General features: G+C 42.6%; 2 protein-coding genes across 2 annotated transcripts; both read left to right on the top strand.

The window, feature by feature from the left end:
- The first annotated feature begins 1808 nt into the window (after positions 1 to 1808).
- On the top strand, positions 1809 to 3093 carry LOC129762468 (uncharacterized). The gene is made up of 2 exons (XM_055760740.1): positions 1809 to 2585; positions 2640 to 3093. The coding sequence occupies exons 1-2, from the start codon at positions 2120 to 2122 to the stop codon at positions 2963 to 2965; spliced, it is 792 nt and encodes a 263-aa protein (XP_055616715.1). The 5' UTR covers positions 1809 to 2119; the 3' UTR covers positions 2966 to 3093.
- A 78-nt stretch (positions 3094 to 3171) lies between these two features.
- Positions 3172 to 5478, top strand: LOC129761248 (uncharacterized). Its single transcript, XM_055758962.1, has one exon. It carries the CDS (start codon positions 3172 to 3174, stop codon positions 5476 to 5478), a length of 2307 nt encoding a protein of 768 aa, XP_055614937.1.
- Positions 5479 to 17243: the final 11765 nt, after the last annotated feature.

The raw sequence follows: 17243 nt of genomic DNA, 5'->3' as shown, positions 1-17243 counted from the left end.
GTTTGAGAAATTGTTGAGTAAACATTGTTTGCCAGTGCGCGTAGAGCGGGAATTCCTAAAGATTCATTGCACCTCTAATAAATTACCAAAAGACGTGGTCTTACGTTGATCACACTTGATTGAAAAAATCCAAAACGAAATGTATTTGGTCGCAGCATTATATGAGTAGAAAGCAAATAATCGCTCGAAAATGGCTTGATTTTCGCGATGTGAAACATTTTCCGTTTTTCATGTTATGCATCCAATATTGGATACGAAAATTTCCACTGATGGGGAAAAAAAATATTCAGAAGCTTTCCTGTTAATTGCGATTGATTGAAAAATAACAAAACCAAATGTATTTGGTTGCAGTGTTATATGGATAGAAAACATTAAAATAAACTCTTTCGCATGAATGTATTTTTCAATTCCCAGGGGAACAGATTATTTTTCAGCAACGATGATAGCAACGAGAATTCCGCGCGTGTATGTGTGTGTGTGGCGGCTGCTCCGATGTTTCAAGCGGAACCGTGGCATCACTCTCCTCCTGATGGATTCCCTTTTGGCCTTAGGTGCACAAACAGGCTCTTGGTGACACCGTTCATCAGCGTTTTCATGATAAACGAAATTAGCTCCACAACAACAGCGACAACATGCTCCAATCGCTGTTCAATCATAACTGAGTGGGTTTACGAGCGGCGTTCGCTTATATACCGATTGGTGATTTCAATAGCCTGTTTTGAAAGCAATTTTAAGACTATTGAAACAAGTTTTTGGATGAAAAAGTAACAAGTATATGACGCGTAGACATTTTATCTTTCAAATGAAGTATTTATCATACCATTTCGTTCAGTTGTTTAAGAGCTATTAACGCTCAAAATCTCGGTCTCCAGCGTAACGCTTTCGTTCTCGAAACTTTGGTTTTACACCCCGGTATAGAAATGAGAGACGTAGTCCTACGTCAAAAAAAAAAAAAAAGATAGTAGGAAATGAAGAGAAGAGAGTAGAGAGTAGGGAGAATAGAGAGAGTAGAGAGTAAAGAGAGTAGAGAGTAAATAAAGTAGAGAGTAGATAATAGAGAAAGTGGAGAGTAGAGAGACTAGAGAAAGTAGAGAGTAGAGAGACTAGAGAAAGTAGAGAATAGAGAGAGTAGATAGTAGAGAGTAGAGAGAGTAGAGAGTAGAAAGTAGAGAGTGAAGAGTAGAGAGTTTAAAATAAAGAGCAGAGAGTAGAGATAAGAGAGAACAAAGTATAGAGTAGATAGTAGGAAATGAAGAGTAGTGAGTTGAAAGTCAAAGTCAAAATTGAAAGAGCCACAATTGATCGCAGAGAAAGAGTAGAAGTTTGAGACATGAAGACATTTGGACTAAAAAAAGACGGGTGGGTAATGTCGGGGACATAACCGGAGTGACGTAGGACTATACAAAGGGAAGGAAGGTATTGTATTATAGAGGCTTTAAACTTTTGCAGTTCATTCGTCTCTAGCCTTGAGAAAGGCCCTTTGAAAACTCTACTCTACTTTACTCCAGCGCTACCACCTCCGCCCTCTTGCCTTGAGAAAGGCACTCGATCCCTCGCCGTCCAGCCCGTCCAGCAACGATGTTGTCCAGTCGGTGTCCACACAAAGAATGGCAATACAAAGGGGACAGCTTTTGCTAAATATATATTTAAAATATATTGTTTTATTTCCTTCTCCTACGTGAATACCGACCTATCTACCTGAAAAATGGATTAGTTTACTGTTTACTCTTTATGAACATGTTGGCGGTTCTGAATATGGAACATAACTGTCATTTACATCATTGTTTACGTTGAGTTATTTGTTGCATGATTTTTACGTGTTTTACGTGTGTTGTACCGCATCTAATTTAACGTACGGTGTTCAATGTGAAAGCTATTGCCTCTGAGAACATTAATTTAGTGAAATTCTTGTGATAAAGCTTAGTGACTTTTGTTGTGATAATAGTGTTGTGCTTTGCTGTTTTGTTTTGTTCCTCTCGATCAACTATCGCACACGTCCCATCGTTCACTTTTGTGGCAACAGCGCCATCTGTTAACTAGTAGCAGAAACAACTTGCACTCAAGCTTGCATCCACTGTATATTGGTCAAACCACAGACAAGAGAACATTACACATCACAATGGCTTGTGCACAGTGCCAGAAAGTTGTTTCTAACTCTGACCGGATTTTTTGTCAAGGATACTGCGGTAAACCATTCCACATGATTTGTGCCAAAGTCGACATCCCGCTTTTGGATCAGCTGGGGCTTTATGCAAACAATGTGTTTTGGATGTGCAATTGTTGCGCCGAACTATTCAAAAACAGCAGCTTCAGAAACATGATCGACAATGGAACAAGCGGTTGTTCTGAACCGAAGGAAATTGTCTCGCTGAAGGACGATATTGCCAAGCTTAGCCAAGTTGTAGAGGGTTTGGCCGCAAAAGTCGATGCGAAAACACTGGCTCCTAACAAGTCGACAGCGTGGGTAAACGCGAAACGGTCTGCTATGGAATCAAACACCCCTAAACGCAGGCGCGGTGACACCGGCAGTCCTATTTCCAGCCCTACGATGCCAACCAGGACCTGTGGAACCAAGCCAATGAGCGGTAAAATCAAAACAGTGCCGCTTGAAGACGATATTCTCTGGATCTATCTCTCAGCTTTCGACCCCCAAACGACTGAAGCTGAAATAGCATCTCTGGTTCGTGAATGTTTGGATTTGGGCTCTTGCACTGAGCCTAAAGTTATAAAACTGGTTCCTAAGGGCAAGGAGCTCAGCGCAATGAACTTCGTGTCTTTCAAGATTGGGATCAGTTCAAAATTAAGATGCTCTGCGTTGTCACGAGACTCATGGCCGGAAAATGTCATATTTCGAGAATTCGAGGATCGTTCAAAAAACCAGCTCAGAATTACCAGGATCAATCGAATTCTACCAGTGGAACCACAACCATCAGAAGGAGATCCAGTTGTACAGATGGACGCTTAATACCCGGCATATCACCGCTACCTCCATCGCTTCATTCTTCAGGAATACTGTGCACCGCATCTTCAGGTCAGATACCGGGATGCAAACTTGCCGCACGCACAGTGGAAGCCCCTAATCTGCCCATCACAGTCGAGCCTCTCCATCCAGTGACCTGCAGCCGTCCCGGTCCTGTGTTTGGGATCGGAGAAGGGGTCTTCCAAAAAGAAATGGCAGGCAAGTATCCAGTTTCCTCAAGATCTCCGTACCGTGATACTTCTCCTAGTTGCAGCAGTCAATGTCCACAACAACCCGAACTTACCCCTACGTACCGAACACTGGGATGCAGCCAGATACTGGGACGCAATTCTGCCACAAGCACCATGGGAGCTCCTAATCCGCCCATCACAGTCGAGTCCTTTCAACCAGTAACCAGCAGTCGTCCCGGTCCTGTGTATGGGATCGGAGAAGGGGTCTTCCACCGTGCCTCTCCAGGCAAGTACCATCGTATTAGCAACTATTCACTCCCTGAAATATCCCATAATCCCAGTTACGACACGCTGCCACCGGAGAATAATCACGACCGCGCAGTAAGACCTCACGTCATCGAAGGGCATCAGCAACGCAACGTCCCCCGACATGTAACACGTGACTCTAACCGGCTACTGATTTACTATCAGAACGTTCGGGGGCTGCGCACCAAAATCGACGACTTCTTCGCAGCTGTATCAGAATCATATTATGACATTATCATTCTTACGGAGACCTGGCTAGACGACCGTATTTTCTCTCCGCAACTGTTTGGAAACACGTTCACCGTTTATCGTAACGATCGTAATTCACGTAACAGCTCCAAATCACGCGGCGGTGGTGTTTTGATAGCCGTCTCATCCATGTTAGGCGGTTTCATTGATCCTACTCCAGTGTGTGATACTCTCGAACAGCTTTGGGTCAAAATCCGGATAGAAGGATTGGTCGTTAGTATCGGTGTTATTTATTTACCACCCGATAAGAGAGGTGATCTCAGATGTATTGAGAAGCATATTGATTCCATCGGAGCCATCATTTCTCAGCTTGAAGCACAGGATGTTGCATTTGCGTTCGGCGACTACAATCAGTCTGGTTTAGTGTGGAATATCCCGTCGAATGCTCCACCTTCTGTTGACTGCTCACGATCACGTTTTTCGACTGCTTCCTCGGCCTTACTCGATGGATTCTGTTTCCATGGTCTAACGCAGATCAATCCAGTGCCGAACAGGAATGGCCGCTTGCTCGATCTAGTGCTGGCGAATGATGTTGCTTTATCGAGGTGCTCGATCACCGAGGCTGCCGATCCAGTTACTCCGCTCGACACCGATCATCCAGCACTAGAAGTTGACGTCAATCTACCGACGCCAACTGGATTTGAAGATGTACCAGATCTGACTTCCTTCAATTTCCAGAAAGCTGATTTCGCAGCATTACATCAAGCTATAGCTCAAGTCGACTGGGAATTTCTGGAGACCATCGAGGATGTGGATGCTGCCGTTGCCAGGTTTTCTGATGTCATGACCCGTATCATCGTTGATTGCGTTCCTGTGCGGAGGACTGCACGGAGACCAATCTGGGGCAATAGACGACTGGGAGAACTCAAAAGATTGCGATCCTCTGCTCTCCGGCGTTTCTGTAGGTTGCGCTGTCCGTTTGCTAAGCAAGAGCTGAACCGAACGAGCAACGAATACCGTTTGTACAATCGCTTCCTGCATAAACAGTATACGAGGCGTATGCAGAAAAATCTCCGTAGAAACCCGAAACTTTTCTGGTCCTTTGTCAACTCCAAGAGAATGGAAAAAGGCTTGCCCGTGAACATGTTTCTGGTGAACCACTCGGTTAACACTGCACTCGAGAAATGCAATCTTTTCGCTACTCACTTCAAGCGAGCATTCAATTACCGTTCGTCCTCCGAAATGCAAGTTGCTGCCGCCGTTAGAGACACTCAAACCAACGTATTGAATCTTGACATCTTCCGAGTCACCAGCGATGTTGTGGAGGCTGCGATCCGCAAATTGAAGTATTCTTTGACTCCCGGTCCGGACGGTATCCCTTCCTGTGTACTCAAAAAATGTGCGCCAAGTCTTGCCTACCCTTTATCGGTTCTATTCGACACCTCTCTACAGCAGAGTATGTTTCCTTCGCTATGGAAGCAGTCAGTGATGTTTCCAGTACACAAGAAAGGAGACAAACGTAACATAGAAAACTACCGAGGAATCACATCACTTTGCGCCTGTTCAAAAGTTTTCGAAATCATTGTCAATGATGCTGTGTTTTCCTGTTGCAAGAACTATCTGTCAATGGATCAGCACGGTTTTTTCCCAAAAAGGTCTGTCGCAACCAATTTGGTCGACTTTGTTTCCATTTGTCTGCGCAATATGGAGCAAGGTACACAGGTGGACGCAGTGTATACGGACCTCAAGGCTGCTTTCGATCGCGTCGATCACAAAATCCTTCTAGCAAGGCTGAACAAACTCGGGATTTCATCAAGACTATCTGAAAGATAGACAGATGTGTGTCAAAATCGGACCTGCACAATCTGCGACATTCTCTAATCCTTCGGGAGTGCCTCAAGGAAGCAACCTAGGTCCATTGTTGTTCTCACTATACATCAACGAAGTATCCTTGATACTTCCAACTGGGTGCCGCTTATTCTATGCTGATGATGTGAAAATTTATATGGCAATCAGGAACGCACTAGATTGCCATAGGCTTCAGGATCTGGTCAACCGCTTTGAAGAATGGTGCTTGAGGAATATGATGTCGCTCAGTATCTCGAAATGCAGCACTATTTCGTTTCACCGGAAGCTCAAGCCAATAGTGTTTAACTACTCCATTTCTGGTCAAGTTCTGTCGCGAGTGAGCCACATCCGTGACCTTGGAGTGACCCTTGATAATGCGCTCAGTTTCCGACTGCACTTCAACGAAATTATTGCTAAAGCCAACCGGCAGTAGGGATTCGTTCATAAAATTACAAGTGAATTTCGTGATCCACACTGTCTTCGATCTCTATACTGCTCGCTAGTTCGATCTACACTGGAGTTTAGTGCAGTTGTCTGGTGCCCGTTTCAAACTAACTGGATTTGTAGGATTGAGTCTATTCAGCGGAAATTTGTGCGACATGCTCTCCGGAATCTTCCCTGGCGGGATCCACTAAACTTGCCACCGTACGAGGCTCGTTGCCAACTCTTGGGACTGGAGACGCTGGAAAGGAGACGTTTCAACGCTCAGGCTATGTTTGTCGCCAAACTTTTGACCGGAGAAATCGACTGCCCTGCACTGCTGGAGCAAATTAATATGTATGCGCCTGAACGTATTCTTCGTACCAGAAACTTTTTGTATCTTGAGGGACGCAGTGTGAACTATGCGTTGCACAATCCTGTTCGTTTTATGTCAGTCCGTTTCAATGATGTGTTCGACTTATTTGACACCTATCTCCGAAGAGATAGGACACCTTTTACAGACGACTCACTCGTAGATGAAATCTTTGTATTGTTTTATTTTGTTGGACCATTGTATTTTGATTTAGTAGTGTCGTTTAGTTTTTAAGAAAATCATTAAGACCAAGTGTGAGTCAGATGGTTTAAAGAAAAGAAATAAAGAAATATAGTTTCGGCCGCCGAAGTGATCGAGTTGGCTGGTAAAGCTGCTCGCGACGATAAGAAAAATCGCATTCAGAACAGAACACATCAAGACAACAACAGGCAGTTGCAGCGAGTGGCGAATGGCAAACGCAATCGCAAAACGGCATCAGGTAGCAGAAGAAAAAAGTTTGTTCTTTATACAAACTGCTTTGGTGGCAAATCCAGAACAAGGCGGTATCGAGGGCGTTCGAAATGGTTTTTTTTTCAAAACCACGAGTACTAAGTTTTCTAAATTGGAACCATTCCATAAAACAAGGCGCTTTTCAGGGCCATTAAACCTTCCAAAAAAGAGTTTAGGAAATACAGTTCAATGCTTTCTAAAACAATATCCAAAATAATAATAAAACACAAATTGATTTTTTCATAATTTGTTTGCCAGGATATGATGAGTATGTGAATTTGGCAGTTTTTCTGAGCTTATTGATTTTCACCAAATCTCAAATTGCTTCTAGATTGAAAGTACAGTAATTTACACTTATCTCGACATTTAGCTAATTGGACGGACCTGTAATGCGACATATTTAGTTGGACATTTTTGTAAACATAGAGTTCGTCGTCCAAATTATGACCCCACATTGAAAGTCGACACTGTACCACTGTCATCGCAAATGTTCAATTACAGGTTAAAATTACCTCCAATCCGATACTGAGTGGTGGTAATGCGACGTGCCATTGAATGTAATTTACTGTAAAATATGTCACAAGCTGGATAGGAAGAAATTTTCCAACTGTGAAAGCTGTGGCGAGTGGCAAATGCAATCGCTAAACAGAAAGGTTTAGCCGAACAAGATGGGGATATCGAGTGATAACAAACCAATAAACTCTTTAGATTGAAGATAATTTTGTGATCCTGAAAAGGACCCTTTTTAGCCTGCATGTGAATCCAACGAGCGAACAAATCGTAATGAATGTATTTTTTTGCCATCGCTCCCTTTTAACGCTCATTCGTTCGTCTCGTTGGACTCGCCCCTCTGGCTGAGTCTGCCGATTTGTCTCTATCCTGTGAGTGTGTACCGCTAGAGTATAAAACACTCGGACCCCAAAAAAATATCTTATTTTCTTTCAAACCGTAAACCCGTGTGGTTGTACGGCATCGGCATCGTGGACGTAACAAAGGAGGACAAGTTAAGGGAAAGGCAAAGTCTCACTCGAACCGTGCAGGTCTCCAGTTCCCTGTTGGTCGCATTCACTGATTGCTCCGCAAGGGTAACTAGGCCGAACGGATTGGTGCCGGAGCACCAGTATACCTAACAGCGATTATAGAGTTTCGGCCGTCGGACTGCTCGAGTTGGCTTGCAAAGCTGCTCACGACAATCAGAAAACCCGCATCAAGAACAGAGCAGCTTCGGTTCGGCGCTCATCAAGGCAACAATTAGTTTCAGTGAGTGGCAAAGTGTTTCTCCGGCACGTCGCATTAAATGTAATTTACTGAACAACATGTCACAAGCTGGATGGGAAGAAATTTTCCAACTGTGAAAGCTGTGGCGAGTGGCAAACGCAATAGCTAAACAGGAAGGTTTAACCGAACAAGATGGAAATATCGAGTGATAACAAAAACACAACACCAAAGGTTCTTTTCAGAACCATCAACATATTCATAAAAAGTAAACAGTAAACTAATCCATTTTTCAGGTAGATAGGTAGGTATTCACGTAGGAGAAGAAAATAAAACAATATATTTAAAATATATATCTAACAAAAGCTGTCCCCTTTGAATAGTCCTACGTCACTCCGGTTATGTCCCCGACATTACCCACCCGTCTTTTTGCATCAATTGATAGGAAATATATCTACGCATCTATCATAACGAATAACATTTCATTTGTCTTGAGATAAATAATTGAATAATTGTGAAATATCAAGCATTGTCCAAATGCACTATGTGCCCATTTCTGATTGGTCCATTCTGTGCTCCTCAAATCGTACCGACCAAAACGGGCAACCAGAGCAGCAGCGGAATACAAAGAAGCACGATTGGAAAGGAAAAAGAAAAAAAATGAACGAAACATTGGTCGCAGTCTCACACATGCGTAATTCTCGAGCCAGCCGGTCAGCTTAAAAATCCCCGCTCCGCTGCCCTAACGATCATTATTTGTGTGGACACCGACTGGAGTTTCTCCGCGGGGAACTCCAGATCAACACGGTTCGAGCGGGATTTTGCCTTTCCCTTCATTTTCCTCCTTTACCATGTCCAGACATGGCTGCTTGGGTTGGTTTGTTGATGTGTTCTGATGCGAAACGATGTGGTGTACGGCTTGAATGAGAATGATCGTTACGGCAGCGGAGCGGGGATTTTTAAGCTGACTGGCTGGCTCGAGAATTACGCATGTGTGAGACTGCGACCAATGTTTCGTTCATTGTTTTCTTTTTCCTTTCCAATCGTGCTTCATTCTATTTCGCTGCTGCTCTGGTTGCCCGTTTTGGTCGGTACGATTTGAGGAGCACAAAATGGACCAATAAAAAATGGGCACATAGTGCATTTTGACAATGCTTGATATTTCACAATTATTCAATTATTTATCTCAAGTAAAATGAAATGTTATTCGTTATGATAGATGCGTAGATATATTTCCTATCAATTGATGCAAAAACCTTTGCGATCTATTGAAAAATGCTCGAGTTATAAGCGTTCCAAATCTTGCATTTTTTCCTACTTGTTCAGTGCCTAGATTTCCATTTCACCCCCTATATCTTCCGGTTAGACGTAGTCCTACGTCAAAAAAAGTTCTATAACTATTTCATTGTTGAAATTCGAACATATGCGTAGAAGGTTTTTTTTCATTAAATATGATCGTCTATTACCTCCTGAGAGAACCTGGATAAATTCATTTCATGCGAGAAAGGTGTTTTCTGACTACAAGGGGATGAATCAAAAATCAAATTCCTCTTTCATATTCAAAAAATACGGGTGGGTAATGTCGGGGACATAACCGGAGTGACGTAGGACTATACAAAGGGAAGGAAGGTATTGTATTATAGAGACTTTAAACTTTTGCAGTTCATTCGTCTCTAGCCTTGAGAAAGGCCCTTTGAAAACTCTACTCTACTCTATTACTCTACTCCAGCGCTACCACCTCCGCCCTCTTGCCTTGAGAAAGGCACTCGATCCCTCGCCGTCCAGCCCGTCCAGCAACGATGTTGTCCAGTCGGTGTCCACACAAAGAATGGCGATACAAAGGGGACAGCTTTTGCTAAATATATATTTAAAATATATTGTTTTATTTCCTTCTCCTACGTGAATACCGACCTATCTACCTGAAAAATGGATTAGTTTACTGTTTACTCTTTATGAACATGTTGGCGGTTCTGAAAAGAACCTTTTGTGTTGTGTTTTTGGCGTACCGACCAAAACGGGCAACCAGAGCAGCAGCGAAATAGAATGAAGCACGATTGGAAAGGAAAAAGAAAAAAATGAACGAAACATTGGTCGCAGTCTCACACATGCGTAATTCTCGAGGCAGCCAGTCAGCTTAAAAGCCCCGCTCCGCTGCCGTAACGATCATTCTCATTCAAACCGTACACCACATCGGTTCGCATCACAACACATCAACAAACCAACCCAAGCACCCATGTCTGGACATGGTAAAGGAGGAAAAGTGAAGGGAAAGGCAAAGTCCCGCTCGAACCGTGTTGATATGGAGTTCCCCGCAAGGGTAGCTAGGTCGAGCGCGTTAGTACCAGTGCACCAGTCGCCGCCGTTATATAGTTTCGGCCGCCGAAGTGATCGAGTTGGCTGGTAAAGCTGCTCGCGACGATAAGAAAAACCGCATTCAGAACAGAACACATCAAGACAACAACAGGCAGTTGCAGCGAGTGGCGAGTGGCAAACGCAATCGCAAAACGGCAGCAGGTAGCAGAAGAAAAAAGTTTGTTCTTTTTACAATCTGCTTTGGTTGCAAATCCAGAACAAGGCGGCATCGAGGGCGTTCGAAATGGTTTTTTTTTCAAAACCACGAGTACTAAGTTTTCTAAATTGGAACCATTCCATAAAACAAGGCGCTTTTCAGGGCCATTAAACCTTCCAAAAAAAGAGTTTAGGAAATAAAGTTCAATGCGTTCTAAAACATTATCCAAAATAATAATAAAACACAAATTGATGTTTTCATAATTTGTTTGCCAGGATCTGATGAGTATGTGAATTTGGCAGTAGTTCTGAGCTTATTGATAGTTGGGGACTTTCAAGATTATTCAATTTTCACCAACTCTTAAATTGTTTCCAGATTGAAAGTACAGTAATTTACAATTAGTTCGACATTTAGCTAATTGGACGGACATGTAATGCGACTTATTTAGTTGGACATTTTTGTGAACATAGAGATCCAAATTATGACCGCACATTGAAAGTCGACACTGTACCACTGTCATCGCAAATGTTCAATTACAGGTTCAAATCGCCTCCAATGCGACACTGAGTGGCGCTTCGGTACGTTGCATTGAATGTAATTTACTGTAAAATATGTCACAAGCTGGATGGGAAGAAATTTTCCAACTGTGAAAGATGAGGCGAGTGGCAAACGCAATCGCTAAACAGAAAGGTTTAGCCGAACAAGATGGGGATATCGAGTGACAACAAAACAATAAACTCTTTAGATTGAAGATAATTTTGTGATCCTGAAAAGGACCCTTTTCAGCCTGCATGTGAATCCAACGAGCGAACAAATCGTAATGAATGTATTTTTTTTTTGCCATCGCTCCCTTTTAACGCTCATTCGTTCGTCTCGTTGGACTCGCCCCTCTGGCTGAGTCTGCCGATTTGTCTCTATCCTGTGAGTGTGTACCGCTAGAGTATAAAACACGCGGACCCCAAAAAATATCTTATTTTCTTTCAAACCGTAACCCGTGTGGTTGTACGGCATCGGCACCGTGGACGTAACAAAGGAGGACAAGTTAAGGAAAAGGCAAAGTCTCACTCGAACCGTGCAGGTCTCCAGTTCTCTGTTGGTCGCATTCACTGATTGCTCCGCAAGGATAACTAGGCCGAACGGATTGGTGCCGGAGCACCAGTATACCTAACAGCGATTATAGAGTTTCGGCCGTCGGAGTGCTCGAGTTGGCTTGCTTGCTGCTCACGACAATCAGAAAACCCGCATCAAGAACAGAGCAGCTTCGGTTCGGCGCTCATCAAGGCAACAATTAGTTTCAGTGAGTGGCAAACTGCTTCTCCGGCACGTCGCATTAAATGTAATTTACTGAACAATATGTCACAAGCTGGATAGGAAGAAATTTTCCAACTGTGAAAGCTGTGGCGAGTGGCAAACGTAATAGCTAAACAGGAAGGTTTAACCGAACAAGATGGGAATATCGAGTGATAACAAAAACACAACACCAAAGGTTCTTTTCAACCCTCAACATATTCATAAAGAGTAAACAGTAAACTAATCCATTTTTCAGGTAGATAGGTAGGTATTCACGTAGGAGAAGAAAATAAAACAATATATTTAAAATATATATTTAACAAAAGCTGTCCCCTTTGTATAGTCCTACGTCACTCCGGTTATGTCCCTGACATTACCCACCCGTCTTTTTTTTACCAACTTTCTCAATTTTTTCTCACTATCTCATAGTTGATTCTTGATTTTTTTCTGAAGGCTTTGTACTTATTAAATGTTCAACGCCGGGCTTCTTTTGGCGTATGCACATATCGTACAATCAAAATAATGGCTGTGATAGGGAATGCATAGGTGGTCCTCAGCTCATTCACTATCATATATTTCACTATTCAGCACATTACCGTACCTTAAACTGTGGTTTCGTAGACGAATGAATTGTAAGATTTGTATCTCCGCAAACAAAGTAAATACGAGGGTCACTATTTATATTTCGGGAATAGGAACAAAAACAAATAGTTAAGCTGCGAATATATTTTTATTGTTTTTCAAAGTACTCTTCACGATGATCGATACACTTTTGCATGCGCTTAAACTAATCTTATCTTCTTTGTTTTTAAGAGGCTTTAAATTTTGCAGTTCATTCGCCTCTAAGATTAAACCAATTTTCAAAGCATTTATTCCAATCGACACGAGCCTTTTTTTTAGCGATTGTCAAATTATGTGGGATCCAACGTGAACATAATTTTCGCACAACTAAGTGTTCATGTAAAATCGGATATATGCTGGTGGAACTAATGCTTAGGGATGCCTCAATCTCACAATAGGTTACATGACGATCATGCTTAATCATTTCGTGCACAGCATCGATGTTTTCTGGCAGTACAGTCGATTTTGGACGACCTTCACGAAACTCGTCGGACAGCGAACTACGACCACGATTGAATTCACTATACCAGCGATACACAGTGGTTTTTGATGGAGCTTCATCGCCAAAAGTCAAATTAAGTTGATTGACGCACTCTTGTTGTGATAATCCACGTCGAAAGTCGTAAAAAATCATCGCACAAAAATGTTCACGATTCAGTTCCATTTTTGACGTAGGACTACGTCTAACCGGAAGATATAGGGGTGAAATGGAAATCTAGGCACTGAACAAGTAGGAAAAAATGCAAGATTTGGAACGCTTATAACTCGAGCATTTCTCAATAGATCGCAAAGGTTTTTGCATCAATAGATAGGAAATATATCTACGCATCTATCATAATGAATAACATTTCATTTTTCTTGAGATAAATAATTGAATAATTGTGAAATATCAAGCATTGTCCAAATGCACTATGTGCCCATTTTTGATTGGTCCATTCTGTGCTCCTCAAATCGTACCGACCAAAACGGGCAACCAGAGCAGCAGCGAAATAGAATGAAGCACGATTGGAAAGGAAAAAGAAAAAAATGAACGAAACATTGGTCGCAGTCTCACACATGCGTAATTCTCGAGCCAGCCAGTCAGCTTAAAAATCTCCGCTCCGCTGCCGTAACGATCGTTCATTTTTTTTTCATCTGTATTATAGTGATTTTCAACTCATTTGGTTGGTTCGTCACTTTTACTTCCATTCCATGGAAGAATGTCGGGAGTGAGAATTGAACTCGTGACCTTCTGCGTGAGAGGCATGGATGTTACCACTACGCCAGATCGCCTCCACACGATCGTTCATTCTTTGTGTGGACACCGACTGGACAACATCGTTGCTGGACGAGCTGGACGGCGAGGGATCGAGTGCCTTTCTCAAGGCAAGAGGGCGGAGGTGGTAGCGCTGGAGTAGAGTAGTAGAGTAGAGTAGAGTTTTCAAAGGGCCTTTCTCAAGGCTAGAGACGAATGAACTGCAAAAGTTTAAAGTCTCTATAATACAAGACCTTCCTTCCTTCCGTAACGATCATTCTTTGTGTGGACACCGACTGGACAACATCGTTGCTGGACGGGCTGGACGGCGAGGGATCGAGTGCCTTTCTCAAGGCAAGAGGGCGGAGGTGGTGGCGCTGGAGTAGAGTAGAGTAGAGTTTTCAAAGGGCCTTTCTCAAGGCTAGAGACGAATGAACTGCAAAAGTTTAAAGTCTCTATAATACAATACCTTCCTTCCTTCCGTAACGATCATTCTTTGTGTAGACACCGACTGGACAACATCGTTGCTGGACGAGCTGGACGGCGAGGGATCGAGTGCTTTCTCAAGGCAAGAGGGCGGAGGTGGTAGCGCTGAAGTAGAGTAGAGTAGAGTTTTCAAAGGGCCTTTCTCAAGGCTAGAGACGAATGAACTGCATAAGTTTAAAGTCTCTATAATACAAGACCTTCCTTCCTTCCGTAACGATCATGCTCATCGAAACCGTACACCACATCATTTCGCATCACATCACATTAACAAACCAACACAAGCAGCCATGTCTGGATATGACAAAGAAGGAAAAGTGAAGGAAAGGCAAAATCCCGCTCGAACCGTGTTAGCCTGCGATTCCCCGTAGGTGAATTCTCCAATTACTCCGCAAGGGTAGCTAGGCCGAGCGCGTTAGTTCCAGTACACCGGTCCACCTAGCGTTATAAAGTTTCGTCCGCCGAAGTGATAGAGTTGGCTGGCAAAGCTGCTCGCGACGATAAGAAAACCCGCATTCAGAACAGAACACATTCGGTTCGGTGGACATCAAGACAACAGGCAGTTGCAGCGAGTGGCGAGTGGCAAACGCAATCGCAAAACGGCATCAGGTAGCAGAAGAAAAAAGTTTGTTCTTTATACAATCTGCTTTGGTGGCAAATCCAGAACAAGGCGGCATCGAGTGCGTTAGAAATGGTTTTTTTCAAAACCACGAGTACTAAGTTTTCTAAAATTCCATAAATCACGGCGCTTATCAGGGCCATTAAACCTTTCAAAAAAGAGTTTACGAAATATAGTTCAATGCTTTCTATAATAATATCCAAAATAATAATAAAACACAAATTGATTTTTTCATAATTTGTTTGCCAGGATCTGATGAGTATGTGGATTTGGCAGTTGTTGTGAGCTTGTTGATAGTTGGGGACTTTCCTGATTATTCAATTTTCACCAATTCTTAAATTGTTTCCAGATTGAAAATACAGTAATTTACAATTAGTTCGACATTTAGCTAATTGGACGGTCATGTAATGCGACATATTTAGTTGGACATTTTTGTAAACATAGATCCAAATCATGACCCCACATTGAAAGTCCACACTGTACCACTGTCATCGCAAATGTTCAATTGCAGGTTAAAATCGCCTCCATTGCGACACTGAGTGGTGTTTCGGCACGTCGCATTAAATATAATTTACTGTACAACATGTCACAAGCTGGATGGGAAGAAATTTTCCAACTGTGAAAGCTGTGGCGAGTGGCAAACACAATCGCTAAACAGGAAGGTGTAGCCGAACAAGATGGGGATATCGAGTGATAACAAAACAATAAACTTTTTAGATTAAAGATAATTTTGTGATCCTGAAAAGGACCCTTTTTAGCCTGCATGTGAATCCAACGAGCGAACAAATCGTAATGAATGTATTTTTTTTGCCATCGCTGCCTTTTAACGCTCATTCGTTCGTCTCGTTGGACTCGCCCCTTTGGCTGAGTCTGCCGATTTGTCTCTATCCTATGAGCGTGTACCGCTAGAGTACAAAAGGCGCGGATCCGCTGAAAAATATATCATTCTCTTTCAAACCGTAAATCAGTGTGGTTGTATGGCATCGTTTCACATCACATCGCATCAACGGATTGGTGCCGGAGCACCAGTATACCTAATAGCGGTTATAGAATTTCGGCCGCCGGAGTGCTCGAGTTGGCTTGCAAAGCTGCTCACAACAATAAGAAAACCCGCCTACAGAACAGAGCACATTCGGTTCGGAGGCAACAACTAGTTTCAGCAAGTGGCAAACGCAATCGCAAAACGGAAGCAGGTAGAAGAAGGAAAAAGTTTGTTTATACAGACTGCTTTGGTGGCAAAACCAGCCACCGTAAAACACAGCGCTTTTCAGGGCCATTAAACCTTTCAAAGAAGAGTTATTGAAAGTTTTTCACAATACCAATGCATTCTAAAGTGACATAATATGACATATAATATAAACTGATTTATTTTGTTTATGCTTGTTCTTGAACTTATTGGTGGTTGGCGTCTTTTAAATTGATCATTCAGTTTACACAAACCCATGCATTGTTCCCGAATTGAAAGTGGCTTCAAATTACAACGCATTGTATGCAGGATGGCATTCACGAATTTTCTCGGTAGCAAGAACTGCTTTCTTTGGTTGATAACTGATGTTGAAAATTGACTGACGTTAAATCTGCATTGTATAGAAACATAACTAAGGAGCAACATGATGAGCTATGTATTTCCTGCTGCTCTGTTCTTATTTTAAAGGACTTTAATCCGAAGGTCATCCGTCCCTGTATTTACTGTTGGTTTTTCAGAACGCTTATAGCTCGCTTATTTCGCGACGGATCGTAGAGTTCGTCTCCAAAACCTCGGTTCTTTTTCATGTTTTATTTACTTTGTTTGCGGAAACTACAAATCTTACAATTCATTCGTCTCCGAAACACGGAAACAGTTTAGGGTACGGTAATGTGCTCAATAGTGAAATATATGATAGTGAATGAGCTGATGACCACCTATGCAGCCATCATTTTGATTGTACGATATGTGCATACGCCGAAAGATGCCCGGCGTTGAACATTTAATAAGTACAAAGTCTTCGAAAAAAAAATCAAGAATCAACTATAAGACAGTGAGAAAAAATTGAGAAAGTTTGTAAAAAAACGCAAAAACACAACACCAAAGATTCTTTTCAGAACCCCCAACATGTTTTTTTTTCCAAAATATATATTTTTATTAAGGCTCATATGGCGTCAGCCTAACGGGGCCGGGAGTTCAATATTTCGACAATGTTTGCTTACAACTATGTTAGTAATATGTAACCGATTACTCGCGGTTGGCTCGAGGTTAGTATTACAAGTGTTCTCATAATTGGTATGTTGCAGTCTTCGATGCTCTGTACGTGTGCCCGACACGGGATACCTCCTATTGGGATGCAGCTGACCATTAATCAGCAACGCCCCCCTAGTCTGTACCCCATATCTAGCGTGGTGCGTCTTTCTCCACTCGAAGAATCCAGGATAGAATGGTCACTAGCCGGCGCAATCATCAGCTCGTGTAGAGTTGTCATAAGCGGTACAACCTTTGGCTCTTGTTGAATGATCAGTGGACTGCACAACCTTTGGCCCGTGTATCTGTAAAGAGTGTGTG

This window comes from Toxorhynchites rutilus, chromosome 1 (assembly GCF_029784135.1).
Source record: "Toxorhynchites rutilus septentrionalis strain SRP chromosome 1, ASM2978413v1, whole genome shotgun sequence".
Taxonomy (NCBI): Eukaryota; Metazoa; Arthropoda; class Insecta; order Diptera; family Culicidae; genus Toxorhynchites; species Toxorhynchites rutilus.
Note: the sequence above shows the minus strand (reverse complement) of the source record. Positions and strands in the feature narration are given on the sequence as shown.

What these genes read in the sequence shown, in the direction of transcription:
- LOC129762468 (XM_055760740.1), top strand. Translation starts at nt 2,120, where the DNA reads ATGGCTTGTGCACAGTGCCAGAAAGTTGTTTCTAACTCTGACCGGATT. An exon ending in TGGAACCAAGCCAATGAGCG is followed by an intron (nt 2,586 to 2,639) that starts GTAAAATCAAAA and finishes TCTATCTCTCAG; the next exon opens with CTTTCGACCCCCAAACGACT.
- LOC129761248 (XM_055758962.1), top strand. Translation starts at nt 3,172, where the DNA reads ATGGCAGGCAAGTATCCAGTTTCCTCAAGATCTCCGTACCGTGATACT.